General features: G+C 47.9%; 1 protein-coding gene across 1 annotated transcript in view; it reads right to left on the minus strand.

The window, feature by feature from the left end:
- Positions 1-1,443: 1,443 nt before the first annotated feature.
- The window catches only part of KCNB1 (potassium voltage-gated channel subfamily B member 1), a 116,821-nt gene continuing 93,775 nt past the window's right edge, over positions 1,444-24,489 (minus strand). Inside the window, exon 2 of the mRNA XM_004014630.6 lies at positions 1,444-14,045. Within this exon, the coding sequence (XP_004014679.1) occupies positions 12,036-14,045 (2,010 nt within the window). The 3' untranslated portion in view covers positions 1,444-12,035. The remainder of the gene's footprint in view (positions 14,046-24,489) is intronic.

The raw sequence follows: 24,489 nt of genomic DNA on the forward strand, positions 1-24,489 counted from the left end.
TATAGTATGTCAGAAGATGGTAATCGACTATGGAGAATAATAAAGCAGAGAAGGGGATGGACTGGGAGATGTATGCTTGTGAGGGAGGTGGTGTGGGGTATTGCTGCTATAAATAGGAAGTGAGCCACATGACTCGCCTGGAGAAGATGTTCCTGGTGGGAGAGGGGGGCGGGGAGCCAGGGCAAAGGCCCTAGGGTGGAAGTGTGCTTGACGTCTTGGAAAGTTGGCTGGGGCCTAATGTCTGTGAGGTGGGTGGTGAAGGAGGAAGAAATAAGAAAGGAGATCAGAGGGTGGAAGGATCTGGGAGGGGGCTAGAAAGGAGCTGCATCACTGGGTGAGCCAGTGGTGGGCATGCTTGAGGGGCAGCAGGGAGGCCAGTGACGATGGAGCAGGACGCCATCCGGGGAGAGCAGACAGAGACGAACTCAGAGCAGCAGACAGAGACGAACTCAGAGTGGCAGGCAGGGACTGGGGGACGTATGGCCTTGTAGCCTATGCCAAGGACTTTGGATTCTATTCAAAACGTGATGGGGAGCCTTTGGAAGGTTTTGACAGCGAAGTGATGTGATCAGACTGACAGTTTGACAGGATCCCTCTGGCCACTGTGTTGAGAAGAGCCTGAAAGGGACCAAGGGCAGAGCCAGGGAGCCTGATCTGGAGGTTGCTGCAATCGTTAGGCCGCAGACAGTGATGAGGTGGCCTGGAGCTGTAGCAGCGGAGGGGTGAGAAGTGCAGATTCCTGATCTATTTTGAAGGCAGAGCCCACAGGAACCACTCTGCTGACAGGCCGTTCATTTCAGCACTGTTTGTTACAGCAAAAGTTTGGAAGCGTCCTCAATGCTCAGCTCTGGGAGACTAACAATTACTGTGCACAATAGAACAGGACACAGGCTTGCAAAAGAATGAGGAAGCTTTTTGTGTTTTCACACAGAATGACTTTCAAGATACTTTAAAAGAAAAAAGCAAAGTGCAAATGTTACTGTTTGTGGGGGTGGGGTGGGGGGAACAAAACAAAACAAAGCACACACACCTGTACACACACACACACTTGTACATGTGTGTTTGTTAAGAATGTCGGTGGAAAGATATAGAAAGACCTGGTAGCAGTAATTGCCTCTGGGGACAGGGAGCCTGGGGTCTAGAGGTGTGAGGGAAATTTCACTTTTCACGGTACCTTTTGGACTTTGAACTTGGTACCTCCTCCAGGGGTGCTCAACTGAGGGGATTTTGTCCCTCAGGAGACATCTGGCCATGTCTAGAGACATCTTTTGGCTGTCACAGCTGAGGAGAGGGTGTCCTTGGAATCTAGTGGGTGGAGGCCAGGGACGCTGCTAAGTATCCTGTGGTGTGCAGGGCAGCCCCCACCTCAAAGAATGATCCAGCCCCGGACGTCAGTAGGGCTGAGGCCGGGAAACCCTGACCTATGGAAGAAAACAAACATTCTTTTTTTTAAAGATAGTCTTTTATTCTGAGATTATATTTTTGGAGGAAGACATGAAATCTTTCGTTTCACTAGGAAATAGTGATAGTACACGGTCATTACTTTTCAACATCTTTACTTGACAAAATAGAGTGCTGGCAAGGCTTTTGTACTTTCCCAAACTGAGCAGGCAATTATATTGGCCTATGAAATTCTAAAGTTGGAAACTACTCTTTCCAGTAAATGAAATTTAGTGGCTTTAAAATATGTTCACAAATTCCTTGATATATCTCTATGTATGAGGTGCAATCCCTCTTTTCTTTTTTTGCCATTCCTCTTGAGTATGAGCTAACGAATAGAACTTGGTAGAAATGATGCTGTCTGATTTCTGCGACTAGGTCACAAAAGGCCTTGCACTTCCTCCTTGCTTTTTCTTTCTTGGATCACTCACTCTGGGGGAAGCCAGCTGTCCATACTGTCAGAACGTTCAAGAAGTCCTATGGAGTGGTCCATGTGGTGAGGAAATGAGACCTCCTCCCAACAGCCAGCAGGGACCCAAGGCCTCCTGAACTACATCAGAATCAGATCTTCCAGCCTCAGTCAAGCCTCCAGATGACTGCAGCTGGTATCTTGTTTGAACCTCATGATATATACTGCCCCCACCCCAGCAAGAACTATCCAGCTAAAGACCCTCTTGAACTCTAACCCAGAAAAACATTTGGGAGTGAGAATAATAAACGTCTGGGTGAGATAATAAACTTGGGGGTAATTTGTTACACAGCAGTAGATAACTAATATAGAAATCATCAAATCCTGTCAATCAAGGTGGAGATCACAGAAAGGCAACGTGTGAGCCGGGGTGGCCTGCCTACACCTATTTTCATTCGGCTAATACAGGATCAAAGGAAAAAAATAGAATTAGTTGTTAACACTAAAAAGGTGAGATAGTTCCCATAAAAATCAAGATTTCTCACTTCTCTGAAAAGGTCTGAAGATCTGGCATTGCTGGGCCTGCATTTCTATTTGGTGACAACCAGCTGCAGATGAATAGAGTACACCCTTTTATTTATTTTAAAAAATTATTTATTTATTTTTGCAGCACTGCATAACATGTGGGATCTTAGTTTCCCTGATCAGGGATTGAACTCGAGTCCCCTGCATTAGAAGCACAGAAAGTTTGAACCACTGGGCCTCCAGGGAAGTCCCAAGTTCACCCTTTTAGACAGGAAATGTGATTTTCCGTTTGCCACACTCACCACCATTCCCTTATGTCTCTTACCTGGGTCGCTTTACTCATTTATGTTACCTGCTTGACTCCTATGGGCATTTGAGCTTGTAACTTGTACTAGGAGAATTTTTATGAGGTATCAAGATCAGGAATACCCAGGCATGGTTGACAGGAGTGTCAAATGACCAGAACAGGAGTTCCATGGACACAGCATGGGTTGGGTTACCACTGCTTGCATATTGGGATGGCAAGTCAGCTAGATTCTCATGCTTCTTCTCTTTCGGATGAAGAGTAACAGTTAGCGCTGCTCCTCTAGGTCCCCAGGCTCTCCAATTCAGCCTCCCTTACGGATCTTCACATCCTCACGCCCCTGTCCCCTCCAGAAAATAAACCACCACGCCTATTTTCTCCATACCTTTTTATTGAATTCTGCAGACTCATTAAGGGACCATTTGCTTAGAAATTCTTAAACATTTGGACGTATTTTACAAGACAGGACAGCAGCTGGAGGTCACAATTTCATCTCATCACATGCATAAAAAGACACTGGGTTTTTTGTTGTTTGGTTTCCGTGTGTGTGTGTGTGTGTGTGTGTGTGTGTGTGTGTGTGATGCTTGTTTTTCACCTTTACAGGAAGGACTAGAGACAGCAACTGACCAGAGATGAACAGAACCCATGAACGTGACTCCAAGAAAAGAGTGGCTAAGGACATTGGTCGTTTATGGCTAATGTGATTGGCTTGGCCCCTGTTATGGGCGGGGCGATCAGAATGGCTTTGCTGGCAGAAAAGCCTCAACCTCACCCCATGGTTCCTGGGAGAGACAGAGGGTCATAGCTGGCAGGATCAGGAAGCATGCTACCATGGGGGGCACTGGGCTCAGAAAAAAAGGAAGACCCTTGGCTCTGAAAACTGGAGAACAGGTTGGCCTTGCTTTCCAGCTCAACTGCCATGGCTCAGGGAATGCAGTCCAGTTTCCAGATATCAGCTCCCACATTGCTGCCCCCAGCAAGTCCCAGCCCAGGGGAAGCCGTGACCTCGGACCCTTGGCTTAGCCTACTGGAAAACCACCTTGTGCTATGGGCTAGGGTGAGCTAAAGTAGGGTCTGAGGGTGAAAATGCAGGGCAGGAGAGCCAAAAAGAGACTGGGGCTGCCCTCATGGGCCCCTGGAAGTGTAGCTCTGAGAAGACCCTCAGGGCAGAAAATTTGACTGTCATCTTGGCCCCCAGTTGAGTCAAAGAACACATGGCAATGCTGGGGGTTACAGGCTTCAATGGGAGGGGTTCCCCATTTCTCCCTCTTTCCCAGAATGAACTCCACTCTCCACTCACCCATTTACTCATCCATTCATTCACTGGGAAGTCAATCATTTTCACATTTACTCACTCATTCAAAAAAAAAAAACAACACCAAAACAAAACCAAAACCTACAGGTTGGATGCCAAAGTCATATGTTAGGGGCTAACCCTGAGTTCCTTGACCTTGGATTGAAGCCAGGACAGCAAAGGGGCCATACAGCCTGACCCCTGCTGGTCTTCCTCATCCCCACCCCCAGGCACTCTGAGCTCAGATGTCAAGCTCATCGGAGAGAGACCCCCAAAGTCCTAGTGAAGACGAGGGGGCCTGAGCCACACTGAGAAGTCCAGATCCTGTGGGCATCTTCTCCCATGCTTCTTTCCTTGTTTTCCAAGCCTGGATGAGCTTAGGGAGGCAGGAAGTGGGTGGCAATCCATGCAGGACTCCGGAGGGCATCCCAGTGGGACAGAATTGGGAGTTCTCTTCATTTTCCAGAACGCTCATGTCATGGGAGCCAGCCACTTGCACTGCTTCTGCAGGACAGGGCCTCAAGGGGGGTCTTGGAAACTGGGCTTTTGTTTAATTTTGGTTTGGGAGGAAGGCAGTTGCTCAGACTATCCAGCCAAACCTCTGTCTCATCCTATGATGAAGCAACCTGAGACTTCCTGGATGTGGGGTCACCCTGAGGACGAAGTCCCTGCTCCTCCAGGCCCACCATCCACAATTAGGAGGAAATTTAAAACCTCTTTTGTCAAATGCTGTCCTTGGATGTGGACGTTCCACCTGTAGGCCGCCGTAGCCAAAGCCTCGTTTTGTAGTAAAACTAGATTGCAGCTGTCTCTCTCTTTTGGCCCTTCTGGACTTCCTTCATTGGGTGGGGACTTTCAAGGGTCTGGAATGGGATTTCTTGTTTTATTTGTTGAAAAAAAAAAAAAAAGCCCTTTGGGGATGATGCTGTTTGCCATTGCCTGGCCAGTCGGTTCCTTAGGCAGCTGGCGAGTGGGTAAAAGTTAACTGTGTCTCTTGTACAGAAAGCCTGAGGCCCACGAGGGTGCAGGACCTGGGCAGAAGGCTGAAGCACCGTGAGCAGGCCAGCCAGAGAAGGGGGGGTTCACTCCGTGGCTGGCCTGTGGGAGGGAAGCAGGAGCCTCATCCCAACACAGTGTGGTCCCTGTCAGGGCACTGGGGACGGACAGGCAACCAGCGGTGCCACAATAATCGTCCAAGACAGGGAGCAGAGAAGATCGGGGTGTCCTGCTGCCACTTCCCTCCCTGATACCCTCTCAGAAAGCTCCACACTCTAGAATCTGAGCTTCTGCTAACTGCGCCCTCTGCCTTTGCCCCCGTGGCTTAAGCCTGTGCTCAGATGTTCAGACCACACACACACACACACACACACGTGCGCACACAGGCATACACTGGAAGGGGGTGGGGAGGGGGTGGTAGAGAGAGACTTTCCCTGGATATTCAGTCCGGTATGCAGTTGGTATGCAGTACTAGGTGCCCTCAGCAACATCCATTTCGTACATCAAATAGCCTCTTTTAAAACACCTGTGATGTCAGAGATCTCATGACCCAACATGGCACCAAGTTCCATGGGGAGGCAGCCCTGCTTAGTAGAAGGACTTTCTTAATCTGAGCTGAATTGACTGCCAGGTCCCTTTCATACAGGAGAAACTTGCAGAGCCATCCTGTGGTTAGGTGGTCCCTTCTTCAGGTGAATGGTCCCACTCCATCCCATCCCCCTCCAGCCTTTAGATATTTCCAGGATCCCCTCAAGAAGGAATGGAGAGTTAAGAGTTAGCAGTGAAGATGAGGGGCTACTTGACAAACAGACTCCCTTCCACATCCATTTCTTCAAGCTGGCATTTGGGGGAGTTCAGGAGAAATTCCAGGTTCAGACAATATCAGGGGCAGTGGATGGAAACCCCAGAGACACAACGTTTTCCTAGATGAACCACCCACAGACACCCACAGGCAAGGGTGTTTGCTTTTCTGACCATCAAGCCTAGCAAACTGCTGGGAGACAGTTTTGTTGTTGTTCTTGTGCAAAAGATTTTTTTCTTTTTCTTTTTTTTTTAATCTTGTCTATTTTATTTGGCTTTGTTTCAAACCAGATTACTGGGAATTGGGGAGGTGGGAAAACTCTGATTAGAGCCTTAGCCCAGAATGTAGTTCAAATGGTAAAGAATCAGGGTTCGATCCCTGGGTCAGGAAGATCCTCTGGTGGAAGGAATGGCAATCCACTCCAGTAATCTTGCCTGGAGAATCTCATGGATAGAGTAGCCTGGCAGGCTACAGTTCTTTGGGTTGCAAAGAGTTGGACACGTCTGAGTGATGAACACACACACCAGAATGATACGTTCGTTGTTCTGTTGGCTTCCCCTTGGGGTTGATGACTCAGTGGGCGATGGTTCACTGCCATCTAGGGGGTCCTGACTTGGCTCAGATCTCTGACCTGGGCAGAGGCCAGAGCTCTGCCCAGCAAGGCAGGTGGGATATGACAGTCTACAGATGCCCGCTGGAGATGATCTGGGCTTTCTTTCTCTTCTCGCACGAACTGACGGATGGAGAATTATCTTCTGGTGAAGATGCTGCTTCACAAGATGTTGCCAGCCTACCCGAGGCCTGGAAACCGCCTGGTGGAATGAATTATCCGTACAGTCCAGACACTGCCTGATAGGTGGAAGCTGGAAAAACACTACCATCCTTGCCATGAATCTCTGGCTCTGTGGAGTCAGGTAGCTGGAGGGGGAAGGGGAGATGAGATGGCAGATTCTGGGGACAGTCCCTTCTCAGGATTTGGCTGCAAGCTTGTCTGGCCGAGGGTGGTGGTGAGGCTGTTGGACGCGGGTTGAAATGCAGAACTGATTAAAAGTGGATGATATCTGAGGCCCAGGATTTTCTCTGGGTTTTGAGAACCTGAAAGTGCTCTGATCTTCAGACCCAATCGATGTCACAGGCAGCAGGGCGCCGGATGCAGTGACAGGCCAGCCAGGAGGGGTTTCGGTGTCCTCTGAATCTCAGAAATGCCAGAGGGAGGCTTTCTTGCATGAGATTTTAGACTCCAAGATCTCTGGGAAGAAGAAAACTCAGTCCCTTTAAAACCCCAGAAGGGTGTGGGGGATGAGCTAAACCTGCCCACATCCCATCCCGACTTTGAGGGCCATCTGTAGCCCTGCTCCCCCTGGTCTCACTCTTGTATCTGTGCTCTGGATTCTTGAGAACAATAAACAAGAACAGACAGAATGAGGAAAGTAACAGGTCAACAGATTCTAGGCCTTGTGTTAGAAAATGCCTGCATGAGGCAGTCAGAACCCCAAAGTCTTTCCCCACCTCCAGAAAATCAGAATAAAAAAGAAGAAGAAGAAAAAAAAACAGTCCAAGGAACAATGGGAGGAAATGAAAGAGATCAGAAGACATCAGCTGCAATAATGACCAACAATAGAACTCCCAAGCTGTTACTGTGTATTACAAAAGAAGAAAGTAGACTCAATGGCCCAATTATAAATTTGCTAAAAATACATATATATATATATATTATATATATATTTTATTTGAACAGAAAAATAGACTACTCTGAGATGCGTGGACATCCTATGATGTAGTCACGCATCAGATATTTCTAGAGCCAGAAAAATGGCAACAGAAAACGCAGAGGTAACTCTTATTTCTGGATGTAGCCAGCGCTGGTTTGGGTCGCCCGGGGTTGAGTAAAAGCATTTGGATGCTGTCATGTAAGCAGTGGGAGGTGAGGAAATTTCAGCTCAGGGCTGGAGGTTCTCCACTGTCCTGCTGGGGGAGTCACGGGAGGACTCTTTCAAGTCCTGCCAACTTCATGGTGGTAGAAAAAGTCCTTTCTCAAAGGATCATGTGCTAGAGGCTTTTCGCCTCCCTCGCAGAGGATTCAAAGTTACTTGACTGGAGGCTGAGGCTTGGGGTCATGTTACTTGAGACTAGTTAGTTGGCAGAGAAATGAGGAAAGGAGAGAGGGAGAGAGAGAGAGACCAGGCTTTAGTGAGCCTTGTCTGGTAAATTTTAAATTCCCCCCGTGCCCATGGACTACACACTCCAGCCAAGACTTGGAGCAAGACAGAAATATACAATAGTTACAAACATCAACAATACATTACAGTTTTACAGAAGAGAATACTGTTCTGTTTTTTTTCTTGTTAGAAATGTGGGTCTTATTAGGAGAAAGGGCAAGGATGAGGCTTACAGATACCAAGACACGGTGGAGGAGAGGCTGGGTAATCAGTCTGAAAAAGTCTGTGTCACCAGCAATTCTCAGGGGCGAGCCAGGTGGGTTGAAAGGAAATGGCCTCCTCAGGATTTTGCTGTTTCACCAACGTCACATTCTTCCTTCTCGATCCCCGATGCCTTGAGAGAAAGGGGCTTTCTGGGAATGAATGTTCTTTCCTCTTTTTTCTCTCCCCATTGAGTGTGCTTAAGATAAAACTCCTAAAGAAGGCACTGAGAAATCTACTGCACGGAAGTCCTATTGTTTTCTTTACCCCAAGATAAAAAGGTGAGTAAATGGACTCCTCCAGAGCTTGCCCACCTCTCTCTGCTGGTCGGCGACGGCCCCCTGGGTGATCAGGGTGCACAGCTACCTGGTCCCTTGTTTTTGTTGTCCCATGTAGCCTATGTCTTGAAACACACACTCAGCTGTGTCCGGACCTGGTCCCTAGCCCTTTTTGATAATGGTGGAAGTTTGCTGGGGTTCTTGATGAGTTTTACTGAATGTGCCGAACGGGCCAGGCATCCGTCCACCTCCAGCCCCTAGATTCATTTCTTTGGGATGAAATACCATTTCTTGTTTGTTTGTTTTTTTTTTTCTCCCACTTTCATTGGTTCAGGAATGGGTGGGACCACCAGGTTAAAGCAGTATTTGCCTCCAAACCATTGCTTTTCTCTCCTCCATCAATACCAGTCTGTCAAGGTTAGCTTCTCAGTGGAGACTCTTAGGTAGATTTCCCAGTGCACGTACACAGTACATGTACAAGTAGGGTGTACACATCTTTAAAAATCTGGGCATGTTTCTTTTTGGCGGGTGGGGGCCTGGGAAACCTTAAAATACTCTATTTTGAATCGGCACAGGGTAAAAACTATATTCCTACGATAACATCCACACGTAAAAGGAAAACCCAAAACAAAATGCAATACTTTCTAAGCATAGTATATGCTGAGTTTCAGTTATTCTGTTTCTATAAGAACTCTATAGGACTCTGGCTATTAAGCCTGAACAGGTAGGTTCTTCATGATACTTCTGAATTCATCCTTCAAAAGTGACTCAATAAAATGCTACTTTAAGTTCAGACAAAATACATGAGGAAGGAAAGGGATAGGTCCTGCATGACCACGCAAGGCAGATAGGGCCTTTGGTTACAAGGAGAGTTGCACCAATTGGTTCTTAGTTTTTTTTAAAAAAAAGAAAAAAGAAATCATTTCTAATCTGTACACTTCTCGACTGCTTCAACCAGCAAATGAAATGCCTCGATTTGAAGAAGGGGTGATAAGTTCCTTCTCACTATATATGGCTATATTTAAACATGTTCACTTTCCTGATATGTAAAATAGACTATATTATTATTATTATTAATTTTTACAGATAGCATCAGCTCTAAAAATATCTGAATCGGAAATCACAACTATTTACTTTTATCAAAAAGCATTTGTTTGTTTTCCCTGAATTTTCACGTTTGTGCTGATGGCAGATGTGAATGGTGACAGAAACAAAGAGACGCGAGAGATGGCCCTGGGAAGACGGTCTTGCAGCCACTCCTCCACCGGCCCCCAGCCTGTACTGTGTGCTCAGCAAAGCACCTGGGGGGCCCTGCGCTTCCTCTTTCCGGTGAGCCACCAGCCCAGGATAACCTTGTACTCCCTGCCCCTTAAATCCCTTAGGATTTGATGCAAGAGTACTCTGGTACTTCCGGAGTCAAGACACTGTTAACGCAGCAGAAAACAGGACTGCGCCCTCTTGGAGGGATCTACAGTCCTTGGAGATGCTGAGAAGCAGTACGAACCGGGTGCGTATGCAGCAGAGGATACAACATTTTCAAGGGCAGTGGAATGACCCCGTGTCATCATACCTGCGACAGTCGGCCCAATCTCATGCCACTGTGCAGAGGGCAGACAGAACGATTCTGTGATGCTTGTGTACTGACAGGTGGATTGTGCCATTGTACTAACAGGCAGATCAGCGACAGATTCTATGAAGGACAGGCAAACCACATTTTGTTCCATCAGGAAGACGAATGCCTGGCACTATATTGAGGATCGGCAGGGCTACACTATTGTACTTGGGACACCATCCATCAACATTGTGTTAGGAGAACGACATTGCCCCATTGTACTGAAGACAAGGAGATCAATAATGTGTCATTTTCACTAACAGATGGGCCAACAGCATGGCATCGTGCTAACCAGTGGCTCCACCCAGTGTTCCTGAACTGGGGAATGGCCAGCACCACCACGCTGTTGAGCTAAAATCAGGCAGGTCAACGCCAGGTTATCAAACTAAGACAGGAAGACCAACACCGAGAGAGAGTGACCAGAACTGCTCACAATGCACACAAATACTTATTGCTTTTGTCTGTACTGGCTGCACTGATGGCTGCAGAAAGGAGAGCTGAGCTGTTAGTACAGACAGTGACACTGAAAACACACCCACACCTGGTGGACAAGAAAGAGAACAGACTACAACACCCAATGCCCAACCATCTACATCCTTCTTCTGAGATGCTCGTGTTTCCTGTACACATGACTTAAGCACAGGACCCCACACAAGGGCCAAGTACCCTTTCTGATGCAAGAGGGTTAAGGGGAAGCTTGAGGGGGACAAGGAAGGAGCCCACAGACTTTGACAGCAATACCAGCACAGTATCACCCACCGTGGCCAGACACATGCCTGGAGCAAAAACTCAGCTGTAGTCCCAATGAAGTGGCCCACGGGAAATCATGCTCGTTTTAAAGTGCGAGATGTTGACACTGTCCCTGGTAAAACCTATTTTTTTTTTTGTTGTAAAACATAAAGTGCTTTTTATTTTAACTTTTTTCTTAAAACTTAAATACCACAGGAAACAAAAAAGAAATTCTATTATAATAAGTACTTTCCCTGCCTCAGCAGGAAGGATTCAAAAGTCTGAACTGGGCATTTCGACTGGGGATTTTTTTTTTTTCCTTTTGTTTTTTTCAGATTAAAAAAAAAAACAGATTTTATTCTGTTCTTCAGTAACATTCAGTCACTTTGAAGAAGCTATTCTTTTGCATATTTGACACTTGCATATCTTTTGAGTCTACCCTAGCGATGTACAGAAAGCATTTTCCTTCTCCACCCTAAAGCAATGCTCAGAGTTCATACTGTTGCCTGAGCACCCGCCTTCTGAACCCTTTCCAGATTGCCAGGGGGCAATTAGAATTGAGTACAAGTGGTGCAACTCACCCTGATGATATCTCAAAATAAAATCTCAGGTACTATGGAATACTGAAGTCAATGAAGACATTTGAGGAAGGGTTTTGCGCTGGGATCCTGGCTTACGGTGCAGCTTTCCCCAGGATATGAGCATGCCCGGTAGCCTTCTAACAGTGGGATCCATCCAGCAGGTGACGGACAGAAGTTCCTAGAGGTGGCCAGGCAACGCCCCAAAACAAAATGGTCAACCCACTCTTCAAACACCGGCCACCTGTTCCAGCATCCTTCTTCAGCAGAAGCCAGGAGGGATGAAGATGTTGCCCTCGGAGGCTGTGATGGAGAGCCATGAGAACAGAATGAGGAGTAGGTGGCCTCGGTGGCGTCTGGAACGTGGTAGTGGCGGCTGCGAGTTCTGTTCTTGTCATCTTCCAAAGAGGGCAGTAGAGTTGTTACAAGGAGGCGCCATACCCCATGGCTTGGCCGGCTTTGCTTCTGATGGACCCGTTAACAGCTCTCAAGGTTTTAAGGGAGTGTCCTCTGGAGTCTCTCTTCTTTCTGGGGGTTTTGCAGAGCCTTTCTGTTTCAGAGTTCATGCAGAAAACCTCCGCGGCAGGTAAGCTGAACAGCACCCCTCTTTGGACCCTGCCAGAAGTCTCTTCTCAGTGTGGGGGTGGTTCAGATGCTCTGATCCCGTGAGCTTCCGTGGGCTCCGCCCCCCGGCAACACGCGGACGTCCGGGGAGATGTGGTTCTCAAGTTTGCACTTTTCCGGACCACTGGGAGCTTTTCCAGTCAATGCTTCTGTAGAGTAAATACAGTTCTGCCTTAAGAACTTAGGGGAGGTGGGTAAGGGGGAGCTTTCAAAGTGGTTCTTCTCTGACCTCGTCCCGACACTGAACTTGGGACTCGTGTTCCCAGGGAGGCTTTTGGGAGGGCTGGAGTCCACACTGTAGAGGACTTGCCCTTCATCATCTGTGTCCGCGTCAATGTACTGGTGGATACCTGCTTCGAAGTTGAATGCTATTGCTGTGTGTTTCTCGGGCGACCGGGGGGGTGTCCGAGCACTTGCCGTGGTGTAGATGGAGGACTCTGGACTCAGCACAGGCCTGTCCAAGAGGGTGGCACACTCCAGTCCCGCCACAGCTGCTGCAGCACCCCCCCGGTTCCTAAGAGGGTCATGGTACATCCCCAGAATGGGGACTAATGGACTGGGATCACCCTCCATGAAGTTGACTTTAAGAGCTCGAAGCTTCAAGGGGTTGGTGGTCTTCATGGAACTCTTGGGGCTCTCGATGAAGAAAGTGGAGTGATGGCTGGCATCAGGGGTGGAGTTGGCCTCCACAAACCTACCACCAGTGGCACCCAGAGCTCCCCGCCAGCCAACCTCTGGAGCCATGCCACCTCCAGTTTTGCTGGGAAGTGATGCCAAAGGGCTGTGGGAGAATCTGGTGGCTTCAGGGAAGTCTGTGGCACAGCTAATGAAGCTATCAATGCTTGACATGCTTCGCATGTCAATGACCCCTTCTGTACGAGTAGGCAGAGGGGCCACGGGGCTGGGGATGCTCTCCATTTCAAGTTCTTCTTTTGGTTTGCTCTGGGTGGCTGACTCCTTAGTATTGAGAATGGGTTGAGATTGGGTCTTGGCCATCTTGTTGTACATGTCTTCCAACTGCTGGACGTTCAGGTGCTGAGGACTAGAAGATGATCTGGCTTTCTCAGGGGATCCCTGCTCCTTGGTTTCAAAGGATTTGCTTGAGCTGGTTTCAGACAGTGTCCTCTTGGTCCATTTCCATTTGCTGGGAGACAAGTGATTATCTTGCACTTTGTCTTTCTGACCCACATTCTCTCCATTTTTCTCAACCACAATGTCCATCATCTCGATGCTCCGGGGGAATGCATCCTTCATATTCATGGATACGATGCTGCCGTTCCTCTTGGCTCTCTCCAGAGCCTCTCTCCGCTTGATGGCTTTCTCCTGCCTCTTTTGCTCTTTGTAAAACTCAGAGAAGTTATTGACAATGATGGGGATGGGAAGAGCAATCACCAGGACCCCTGCGATGCAGCAGAGACCCCCCACAATTTTACCCAGGAGAGTCTTGGGGTAGATGTCTCCATACCCAACGGTCGTCATGGTGATGGTGGCCCACCAGAAAGAGGCCGGGATGCTTTTGAACTTGGTGTCATCCTCATCCTTCTCGGCAAAGAAGACAAGGCTGGAGAAGATCATGATGCCCATGGCGAGGAAGAGGATGAGCAAGCCCAGCTCATTGTAGCTCCTCCGCAGGGTGAAGCCCAAGGACTGGAGGCCAGTGGAGTGACGTGCCAACTTAAGGATGCGGAGAATACGCATGATCCGAAAGATCTGGACCACGCGGCGGACGTTCTGGAACTGCAGCACGCTCTTGTTGGATTCAGTGAGGAAGATGGTGACGTAATATGGCAGAATGGCCAGTAAGTCAATGGCGTTGAGCGGGCCCTTGAAGAACTTCCACTTTTTTGGGGAGGAGAGGAACCTCAATAGGTACTCCATGGTGAACCATGCGATGCACACGGCCTCCACGTGGGCCAGCTGGGGGTTGTCTGTGGTCTGGCCGAACTCGTCAAGGCTCTGCAGCTCGGGCAGGGTGTTGAGAGACAGGGCAATGGTGGAGAGGACGATGAACATGATGGAAATTATGGCAAGGATCTGTGAGGAGAAGAGAGTGGGATTTAGTTAACAACCAGCAATGGGATGGTCATCCTAATACTCTGGCTCTGCAGGACATTCCTGAACTCTCAAGAGCATTTTCATATCTCGTGAATTAGCTAATGGCTGGATGTTTGAGATAAAAATATTTATTCAAATCCATTTATCACATAGACTTGGAAGTGAAGTGAAGTGAAGTCACTCAGTTGTGTCCGACTCTTTGTGACCCCATGGACTGTAGCCCACCAGGCTCCTCCATCCATGGGATTCTCCAGCCAAGAATACTAGAGTGGGTTGCCATTTCCTTCTCCAGGGAATCTTCCTGACCCAGGGATCAAACCCAGGTCTCCCGCATTGCAGGCAGATGCTTTAACCTCTGAGCCACCAGGGAAGCCCTAGACTTGGAAACTGATGTCCAGATAATTGAAATGGTTTAAAGCTAATCATCAAGCCCAAGGGTCAAGGGCAAGATAGTAAATATTTAAAACCTTGAAGCCCATGAATTCTTGGTTACCACCACTTAACTCTGCAGCTGTAGCACGAAAATTAATGAACATAGTTGTTTCAATAAAACTTTATTTATAAAAACTGGCAGTGGATTGAATTTAACCTGCAAGTTATAATTTGTTGTCTTGTGATCTATACCAGTGGTTCATAATATTATGGAGTGGGGTACCGCTTTCCTGACATGATACTAATGATAATAAGTTACCCTTTACTGAGTGTTCATTGTATGCTAGGCACTGTGCTAATCACTTTCCAAGAAGCTCCTAATTTCATTCCCTTTTTAAAAGAATATTTATTTAGTTGGCTGTTCCAGGCCTTTGTTGTGGCATGTAGGACCTAGTTCCCTGACCAGGGATCAAACCTGGATCCCCTGCTTTGGGACCACCAGGGAAGTCCCCTTATTTCACTCTTACAACAATCCCATTATCGTATTGTACCTCCAGAGAAGAGATGAGGAAACCTAGGCTTCCAAAGCTAGTCAGCTTCAGAGCCAGGATATTTACCTGGGTTTGTCTGCCCCCAGTACATGAGCTCTTAAGGTTATGTTAGAAATGAGATAAAAACTACAGACCTTTTTGCTAAACACTCAAGATTTTGCAGGTGATTTTCAGGGAGGCATAGACATCCTGGTCTCATGTTAGTAATTCCAGAGTATGACTATGAGTTTTTGAGGCTAAGGATCACAGTTTAACTACTTTTGAGTTCCTGGAATCAAGAAGAGGATCTGGGGGCTTCCCTGGTGGCTCAGTGGTAGAGAGTCTGCCTGCCGGTAGTGAAGACATGGGTTTGATCCTTGGTCCAGGAGGATCCCACATGATGCAGAGAAGCTGGGCTGGAGCGCTCTGGAGTCCAGGAACCCCAACTGATGGGCCCACTCGCTGCAACTGTTGAGGCTTGAGAGCTCTGGAGCCCATGCTCTGCAATAAGAGAAGCCTCTGCAATGAGAAGCCAGCATACCACAACTAGAGAGCAGGCTCTGCCCTCTGCAACCAGAGAAGAGTCTGCACAACAACCAAGACCCAGCACAGCCAAAAATAAAAGGAATAAATACATTTTTTTTAAAAAAAGAGAAAAGGGTCTACTCTAGATATTTGGGCTCACTGGATGTTTATCGAAATTAATAGAACCTAGGCTAGACCACAGCTTAGGCAGAAATGCAAGCAGATGTAATACATTGCTCTAGGGTCTTTTTTTTTTTTTCTTCAAAAATACAAATCCAATCACATCACTCTCCTGCTTAATAAATTTCCAGGCCTCTTCAGGAGAAAGTCGAAACTTCTAAACTTATCTATCAGCCCTCCTCACTTCTCCCCCAAACTGTCCTCTTCTCATAGGCTTGCCCCTCTCTTTCTTCTGCCTCTGCTGAAGAGCTGGGGGTGGGGGTGAGGGCTCCAAGCCTGTATTAGTCGATCCTGACTACCGCTGAATGACTCAGGGGTGGATAGAAAATCCAGGCTGGGCCGAACCAGTCCACCATGGGAGATTTGAGTTCAGGGATCCAGGTGAGGGTAGGTTACAGGGATGGTGAGCCTCTGAATTAAATGGTCGAGTACCACCTAGGCCTGAACGAGCTTCATGGTAAGCCAAAGCCCCAAGCAACTTATTCCCAAGTTGTAGGGGATCAGAAAAGACATTTAAAAAAAAAAATCAGAGAAAGCTGAACCTTTGAGAGAAGCCAGGGGTTAAAGGGAAGAGGCAGAGAAAAAGGGGCAGAGAGGACACAGAGGATTTGAAAAAGGGTGGAGAGGGCTGCAGTTAAGAGCTTGGGCTCTGCTGTCAGGCTGTTTCGGGTTCACGGCTCAGAGCTTCCACTTTCTTACCTTGAGCCAGGCATGTAACCTCTCTAAGCCTCAGTTTCTTCATCTGCAAAATGGGATGATAATAACAGTATCTACCTCAGAGGGCTGCTGTGAAACTGTATGGGTTAGCACACACAGAGAACTCAGGACAGCTTCCAGCAACACCTAGTGAATGTCTAATAAATGCCAGCTGTCATTACAGGGGAAATAGCTCAGCACAGGCCACCCTGTCAGCCCAGACCACCCGGCATCTGAGCCACTGGCTAGGCTTTGCTTCTCACCCTTGACCTGAAACTGCCTGCCGTATCCTGAAAGGAAACACCAGTGCTGTTTGGGTGAGCATGAGTGGGTTCAGGCCCCTGCAATGACTCTGCCATCAGGACGCGTGGTTGGCAAGTCCCTCTAGATTGAACTCTGACTCCTCTCTTTGGTCTCTTCTACCACAGGTACCACACTATTGTTGGTCAGTTCTGCAGGTTTGTGCCTCTTCCTCTCTGTCCAGTGAATTCCAATCTATCTTTTAAAATCCAGCCCACATGGCCTCTCCCTGCAGGGGTTGTCCCTAGAGGGGCCAACCACTCCATCCACGGGGGCCCCCTCTTCATTTTGCCAAGCCTTGGGGGCACTTAGCACACACAGCCTATGACGGGTGTGTGTGTGTGTGTGTGTGTGTGTGTGTGTGCACCACCGCCCAGAACCTGTGAGCTTTGGAGGGGACAGGGATGGGTTCTGAGATTCATCTCTACACCCCCAGCGCCTAGGACAGCTGGTTCCCATGGTGTTTCTTGGCTGGGGCTCAAGTTCTCGGAGCACCCATGGAAAGGTCAGGATCAGAGTCAGTTTTCAATTTGGTCTACTGTTTGTTAACCATCTTCGACGACTGAGGCGTGTTGAAAGGCGCTGGGGGTACCACAGGTAGCAGGAGGGCTCTAGCGTCTTTCCAGGCCAGCTCAGAAGATGAAAGGGAGTGTCGTGCCACGCAGAACTTCCACAGCCTGTTATTCCACCACCTTCTTGTTTTGGGTTTTTGGTTTCTTTTGCTTTAGCTGCCTGGAGGAGGCCATGGCAACCCACTCCAGTATTCTTGCCTGGAGAATCTCATGGACAGAGGAGCCTGGCCGGCTACAGCCCATAGGGTTGCACAAAGCTGGACACGACTGAAGTGACTTAGCACGCATGCATAGCTGTCTGACATGTTCCGTATCGTAAAAAGAAAACTTTTGTGTTTTAATTTCTTGATTAGCACTCACTGAAAAAGTAAAATTATACATGCATAATTGAATCACTTTGCTGTATACTGGAATGACATTGTAAATCAGCTATATTTCAATAAAAATAAATTAAAAAAAATAAAATTCTATAGTAACCTTCTAAAGTGACATATCTGACACATACAAAAGTAGACCTAATTTATGTGCCTTTATGAACCGTATTCAAACCAACACCCAAAACACAGGGCAAGGAGCAATGACACTGACACTTCCGGTGTGTCCTTCTCCAAGCCTGAGACAATCAGAACTTTTATCCAAGTCCCTTTTCTGTATAGGTTTTAATACAAATGTATGTATCCCTAAACAAATTATTACTTTTTCATTGATTTTTTATTGGCGTCTAGCTGCTTTACAATGTTGGGTTAGTTTTTACTGTACTTCAAGATGAGTCAGTCACACATAAACACATATTCCCTCTGTTTTGGACTTCCTTCCCATCCAGGTCACCACAGAGCATTAAATAGAGCTCTCTGTGCTATCTGCTTGCTCGCTTAGTCGCTCCGTCATGTCTGACTCGTTGCAGCGCTTTGAACCAGGCTCCAGTCCATGGTATTTTTCAGGCAAGAATACTGGTGTGGGACCCAGGGATCGAACCCATATCTCTTACATCTCCTGCACTGGCAGGCAGGTTCTTTACCACTAGTGCTACCTGGGAAGCCACCACCAGTTGTACTACACTTCCCTTAAGAATAAAAAACAACAAACACTACTTACTTGGTTTTATTTTAGCCTTGTCCTAAGAAATAATCTTTGCAAAACTGCTGATTTTGCATAGCTAATGATATACGTATTAAATATTAATTAAAATATATAGGTGATCATTGGAATAAGCATGTGGAACTCTCGCATTGAGGTTAGCAATGTGGACCTGGGGGAAGTCCTTGGCAGTCCCCTGGTTAGGTGTCCTCAGGCCCGGGGCTTGGGTTCAATCCCTGGTCGGGGAACTGAGATTCTGCAAGCCAGGCAGTGTGGTCAAAAAAAAAAAAAAAAAAAAAACACACAAAAAAGATGTGGGCCCTGGAGTTGGAATTCCGCTCTGCCATTTTTTGGTCAAGAGGCCTTGGACAGTGCAACTTTTCTTACTTCAGTTTTCTTCTTTGTAAAATGAGGGTCTTCCAGTGGCTCTTAACTAGGTATGCCCCAGCCCCATCCTGGGAGACATTTGGCAAATTCTGCAGAAATTTTTGGTTGTCACGACTTGGAGGAGGAGTGTTACTGGCAGCTGGTGGGTGGAAACAAGGATGCTGTTAAATATCCTATAATGCACGGAACAGCCCCCGCCACAGAGAACGATCAGGTCCCAGATGTTAATAGTCCCGAGGTTGAGAAACTCTGGGATATACAGCAGTCAGCTTCTCAGAAGCCAGAGAATGAGGGAAAAGACTTGTTAACCCAGAGCTGGGCATAGAGGGTCCGACCTTCCAGGGTGGCCTGCCGGGGACCTTGGGCTGAGTCCTCCCTCCACGGGGAGGCACTGCTGTCTCTGACTTCTGGCCCCAAGGGCCGAGGGCGGCTGCAGGGGACGGAGCAGATTCCTGGAGAGTCTGCCGCTTTAAGAACTGAGAGGTCTGGTTTCCCCCAGAGGCTGGCAAGGGAAGCCTGCTCCAGTTTCTAACCCCCAGACAACTCCAGGGGAGGCCCACATAATTGATGTCGGCTGACAGTTGCATGAATTATGCACCCACCTATTGTACAGTCCTTGGCGCTGTTGTTCCAGGGCGGCTCCCCCTACTTTGTACCTAAGAATGTGCTCTTCGCTCCCCTCCTCTCAGCCTGAGATGCTTAGGGCAGAGGCTCACCCCATCCTGGAGAGGGGCTGAGGCTTGGGTTGGGAGGGTCAGAGCATGCCCCGCCTCCTGCCTTGGTGCACCCATGCATCAAGTATCCTGAGTGCTAACACAGTGAGACCCACTCTCCTCGGCTTGCCCATGAGACTGCTTTCTCTTCCAGACCTGCTGAAACCCTTAGGGTCAGGGTTAGACTTCCTGACTGGGGAGCTTTTCAATGTAAGTTGAACCCTCTGCGCCTCGGTTTCCTCATCTGTAAGAATGGGAGGGTGGCCACTGCAAGGTGGCAAAGAGAATTCAATGAATTCATTAGGCCTTTGGCTCAACTTTGATTGCTTTTATCATTTCACAGCATCTTCTTTATAAGCTGGTTGAACTTGGCTTTGAGCACTAGTGTTATTCCCCACTGGCTGTGTGGCCTTGGACAAGTCACTCCCCCTCTCTGAGACTCCATTTCTTTATCTCTAAAGTGGAGAAGAAAGTAATTAACCACCTACCACAAGCTCTGGTAATTGGCGATGGACAGGGAAGTCTGGAGAGTTGCAGTCTATGGGGTCGCATAGTCAGACATGACTGAGCAACTAAACTGAACTGAACCACGAAACAGTCACTTAATATATGTTTTATGTTATTAAATTATTATTTGGGTAATTTATTGTCCCCCCTTCTCCCAGCCTCTGGACTGGGGGCTTCTGAAAGTCCAGGACTAGGTATGTGGACCCCAGTGCCTGGCTAAGGCAACAAGCATCCTCTAAACAGTCTTAAGCCCAGATGAACAGCGTTTGTTTTTTTTTTGTTTGTTGTTGTTGTTGTTATTGTTATTGTTGTTTGTTTTTATTTTTTTTAAGCTGGTTTTTTTTTTTTTCCCTCAGTTCTCAGTCGTTCTTTTTGCTTTTAATTTTTTTCAAGCTGTGTGATTCTGTTTTATTTTTTGGCTGTACTGAATGACATGTAGGATCTTAGTTCCCTGACCAGGGATCAAACCTGTGTCCCCTGCATTGGAAGCATGGATTCTAAACCACTGGACCAGCAGGAAAGTTCCCCAATGGACAGTGCTGATCTGATCTCTGGGATGGGCCCCAGGGACTGGGGAGCAGCTTGTGCCCAGTCCTTCTGACCCCAGCTCAAACTCCTGACCAGGCCTCTGCATCTCCAGCCTTGCTTTCCTGGGATCTGAGCCCAATCAGGTTTGGGCAGGACTCCAGGAACCCAGGGAGCAGGGAGGCAGGAACCAGGACCAGAATTTGCAGACTGTCCCCAAATTCCCTCCCTGCGAAGAGATTCGGAATCCTGCAGCCCACCTGTCTGCACCAAATGTGGCCCGGAGCTTTGGTCCTCTGAGAGAAGAGATTAGCAGGTCAGAGCGCCCAGGGAGGGACTCAGAGGTGTTGGACCCAGGCCTCTGGCATCCTAAAAAGAATTTCTTTTTGCCTCTGGTGGTTGACCATGGGATGACTACCTTTGGCTCCAGCAATAAACAGGCTGTTTATTGTTTGCTTTGAACACTCCCCTGGTCTTCCATGAATATGGACAAAGCACAGAATGTCTGTGCAAAAAAGGGCCCAGGCTCCTCTCTGGGAAGATGAAGGGACTCAAGCAGAGGGGAGGGGACTAGCTGATGGTCACACAGCTCATTGGAGTCAAGTCTGTGCAGTGACACTAGAAACTCTGAAGGGCTGAGGGCTGTACCGAGTGTTCAGGTCCTGCAAACTGTTTTCATATACCTCCACCTTCACGGGAGCATTATTTGAAAGAGGCAAAAAAGGAAATCAATCAAAATGTCCATCAGCTGATGGAGAAACAAACTGTGATCTCTCTATACAATGGAATACCGATACATGATAAAATATGGATAAGTCTTGAGAACATTATGCTGAGTAGAAGTCAGACACAAAAGGCCACATAGTGTATGATTCCATGTATATGAATTGCCCAGAAAAAGTGCATCTATAGAGACAGAAGGCAGGTTAGCTGTTGCTGGGGTAAGGGACAAGGGGTAACAGTCAATGGGCATGAAGGATCTCATTGGGATGATGAGCACATTCTAAAACTGATTGAGGATGATGGTTGTACAACTTGGCAAATTTACTGAAAAGTCATTGAATTGCTTACTGGAAAAGGGTGAATTCTGTGCTATGTAAAATAAGCCTCAAATAAGTTAAATAAAAGGCTGCTTTCCATAAAGACTGTCCCATTGCTTCTAATCCTCACGATCACATTGATGGGTTACAGGAGAGAAGCAGAAATCGGAGCGAGCCGCAGCCCTGCTGTCCACCCTGCAACAGCTCCCTGTTAAGTTCCTATCTCTGGCATTTATTAGGCATGTATTTACCGAGCACTTACTAAGTGCTATGCTCTTTGCTGGAGATGCAGCGTGGATAAGAAAGACAATTTCCCTGGCCTTAAATAACTGGTAGGTAAAGGCAGGCCAAAAAACCCATAAACCAATAAAGGAGCAAAATGATGTCAGATAGTATTATGCGCTACATGTTACTGAGAAAAACTAACCAAGAAGCAGAGAAGCACTAGTGGCGTCCACATGAGGTTGGGTGGTCAGGGCAGGCCTTTCATGGGAGATGTCCTGGTTCTGAGACTTGAAGGTGAGGAGTGTGTCATTCAAAAATCTGAACATTCCAGGTAGGAGCACAGCATATGCAAAGGCCCTGGGGTGGGAATGAGCTTGGCATACCAAGCAACAGAAAGTAGCGTGGGTGGGGCTGCATGAGCTAGGTGGAGGGTGGGAGCAGATGAGGTCAGAGAGGCAGGAGGCGCAACAGGAGATCTGGATTTTGTCTTAAGACCGCCTTCCTTCTCTCTCCAGACCATTTTCTCCATTTCCCATTGCATATTCCATAATGAATCCCAGCAAAACCTCGTACAATTCTCAAGTCTCAAGCCGCTCTGCCATGGTTGCTCACACCTCCAGATACTTGCCTCTGCCTGGAGTACCCTTTCTCTCCCCCACCCTTTTTAAAAAATATTTAATTAGTTACATTTATTTATTTACTTGGCTGCTTCATGTCTTAGTTATGTCACGAGGGTTTAGTTTCTCCGAGGCATATGGGATCTTAGTTCCCCAACTAGGCATCGAACCTGTATCCACTGCATTGGAAGATGAATTCTTAACCACTGGACCAACAGGGAAGTCCCTCTCCTCCACTTCTCCTGGCTGATTCTACTGCCCATTGAAACCCCAGTGAACCTTCTCTGACCCTGATGTGTAGGTTGAGAATATCCGCCCTCGGGGCTCTCACAGCCCCTGAATTTCTCCTTTCACAGCATTGATCTTGCTGTGCTGGGATTTTCCCCTTTGTGTCCTGAAATAGAATGTCAGCTGCAGGAGGGCCCAGGCTTGTCTGGTACTGTTGTATTTCCAGTTACTGAAATGGTGCCGGGCACAGAGCAGGTGCTCGCTAAATAGTTAAGGAAATGAACAAGCAAATGAATGAAAAGGAGATTCAGAGAATGAAGTGACTTTTCTAGGGCCATACAGCTTGCAAAGATTAGATCTGGGACTCCCAGCTCAGGTCTGTGTTTCTCCCCAAGACATTTTCAAGGACGTAGGAGGTAGCAGTTTCCGGACCATCGAGCCTTGCTCTCCTATTATGGTGTTTCCGCTTCCCCAGCTTTAAAGGGGGATTTACAGATGGGGAGTTTTAATCAGAAGGGTCACTGGCGCAGATCCGATTAAGGGGATTGGGAGCAGGCTGATGGTTTTGACTGTCTTCTCTAGAGGTAGGGGCCTCTGGTGGGGGTCTGGTGGGAAAATGGAGTCAGGAGCCTGCAGGAGGCGCTCATGGGCACAAGAGACAGGAATGTGGGGATGGGAGAGGATGAGAGCCTGAGGCTGAGCCAGGCAACAGAGGGCTTCACCGTGAGAAGGCAACCAAGTCACAAAGGTGTAAGCAGGGTGCAGTGGCATTGCTGGGGGGTGTCCCAGGCATCATAAGCCAGAGGCCTTGGGGCTGAGAAATTTGTTTTTACTTATTTGCCCAAGTGTCCAAATTTGGAGGCTTCACATAAATCTCTAGATGTTCAGACTGCCCTTGGAACATCGGATGCTGAGCCTCCACACTCAGCCTGCCTTCCCTATGGCAGCCACTTGCTGGCGCTAAGGAGCAAGTGCCCCTTTAGACAGGGCATGTGCTCCCCAGGGTCCACAGGCCCCTCTACCTGTTTCATTATTTTGTCAGGTCTCTGCTAGGTGTTGGGTTTGCCATCCTGGTCTCACTGAAGACAGTGACACTTAACTGACCTGCTACCATATACAAAGAACTTTCCAGACAAGACCTGCATCTAATTGCACAAACCAGGGACTTAGGGGTCACATTTGCCTCATCCAACTCTATCCTTTGCCTCCATATCCAAACCACCGTCAAGTGTTCATTTGGGCTCACAAACATCTTAGATCTGTTCCATTCTCCCCACCTGCTAAGCCATGACCTTGTCCCAAGTCAGCATCACCTCCCATTGGACCACTGCAAACAGACCTCTTTCTGGTGTCCCCAAAGCCACTCTGGCCCATTGTGGCAAAGACCACTAGATATCCTCAATAGCTATCTTTCCCTTCATTCACTGTAAGAGTTTTAGCAGGACAAAAGGCTACCCAGAATGAAGACTACATTTCCCAGCTTCCCCTGTAGTTAGAAACGGCCATATGACTAAGCTTGTCCTGTGGAATGTGAGCAAAAATGATGCTTGCCCTCTCTCCTCCTCCTTCTTGCTGGAGGGGAGGCAGATGTGATGGGCAGAGCTGGAGCAGCTATCTTGGATCTGAGATGGAAGCTAATTCCAGCCATAGAACGGCCCTTTACTGGAAAAGTTTGCTAACTCCTGCTAACATCCATCTTGTTGAAGCCACTGTGCTTTTGGGTCTCATAGTTACAGTCGCTTAGCCTGTACCCTGCCTAACTCTCCAGCCTCGGCTTGTTCCACGTTCCCCTTTGGTTTCTCATCTCAGACACATTACCTTTTCTTTGGTCTCTCGTAGTCTCCGTGATCCTTCTTACTATGAGGACTTTGCCCTCGCTGTTCCTTCTGCCTGGAATGTTTTTCCCTCCTCTCTGCCTGGTTAACTCCA

Source organism: Ovis aries, chromosome 13, assembly GCF_016772045.2.
Source record: "Ovis aries strain OAR_USU_Benz2616 breed Rambouillet chromosome 13, ARS-UI_Ramb_v3.0, whole genome shotgun sequence".
In the NCBI taxonomy this organism is placed as follows: domain Eukaryota; kingdom Metazoa; phylum Chordata; class Mammalia; order Artiodactyla; family Bovidae; genus Ovis; species Ovis aries.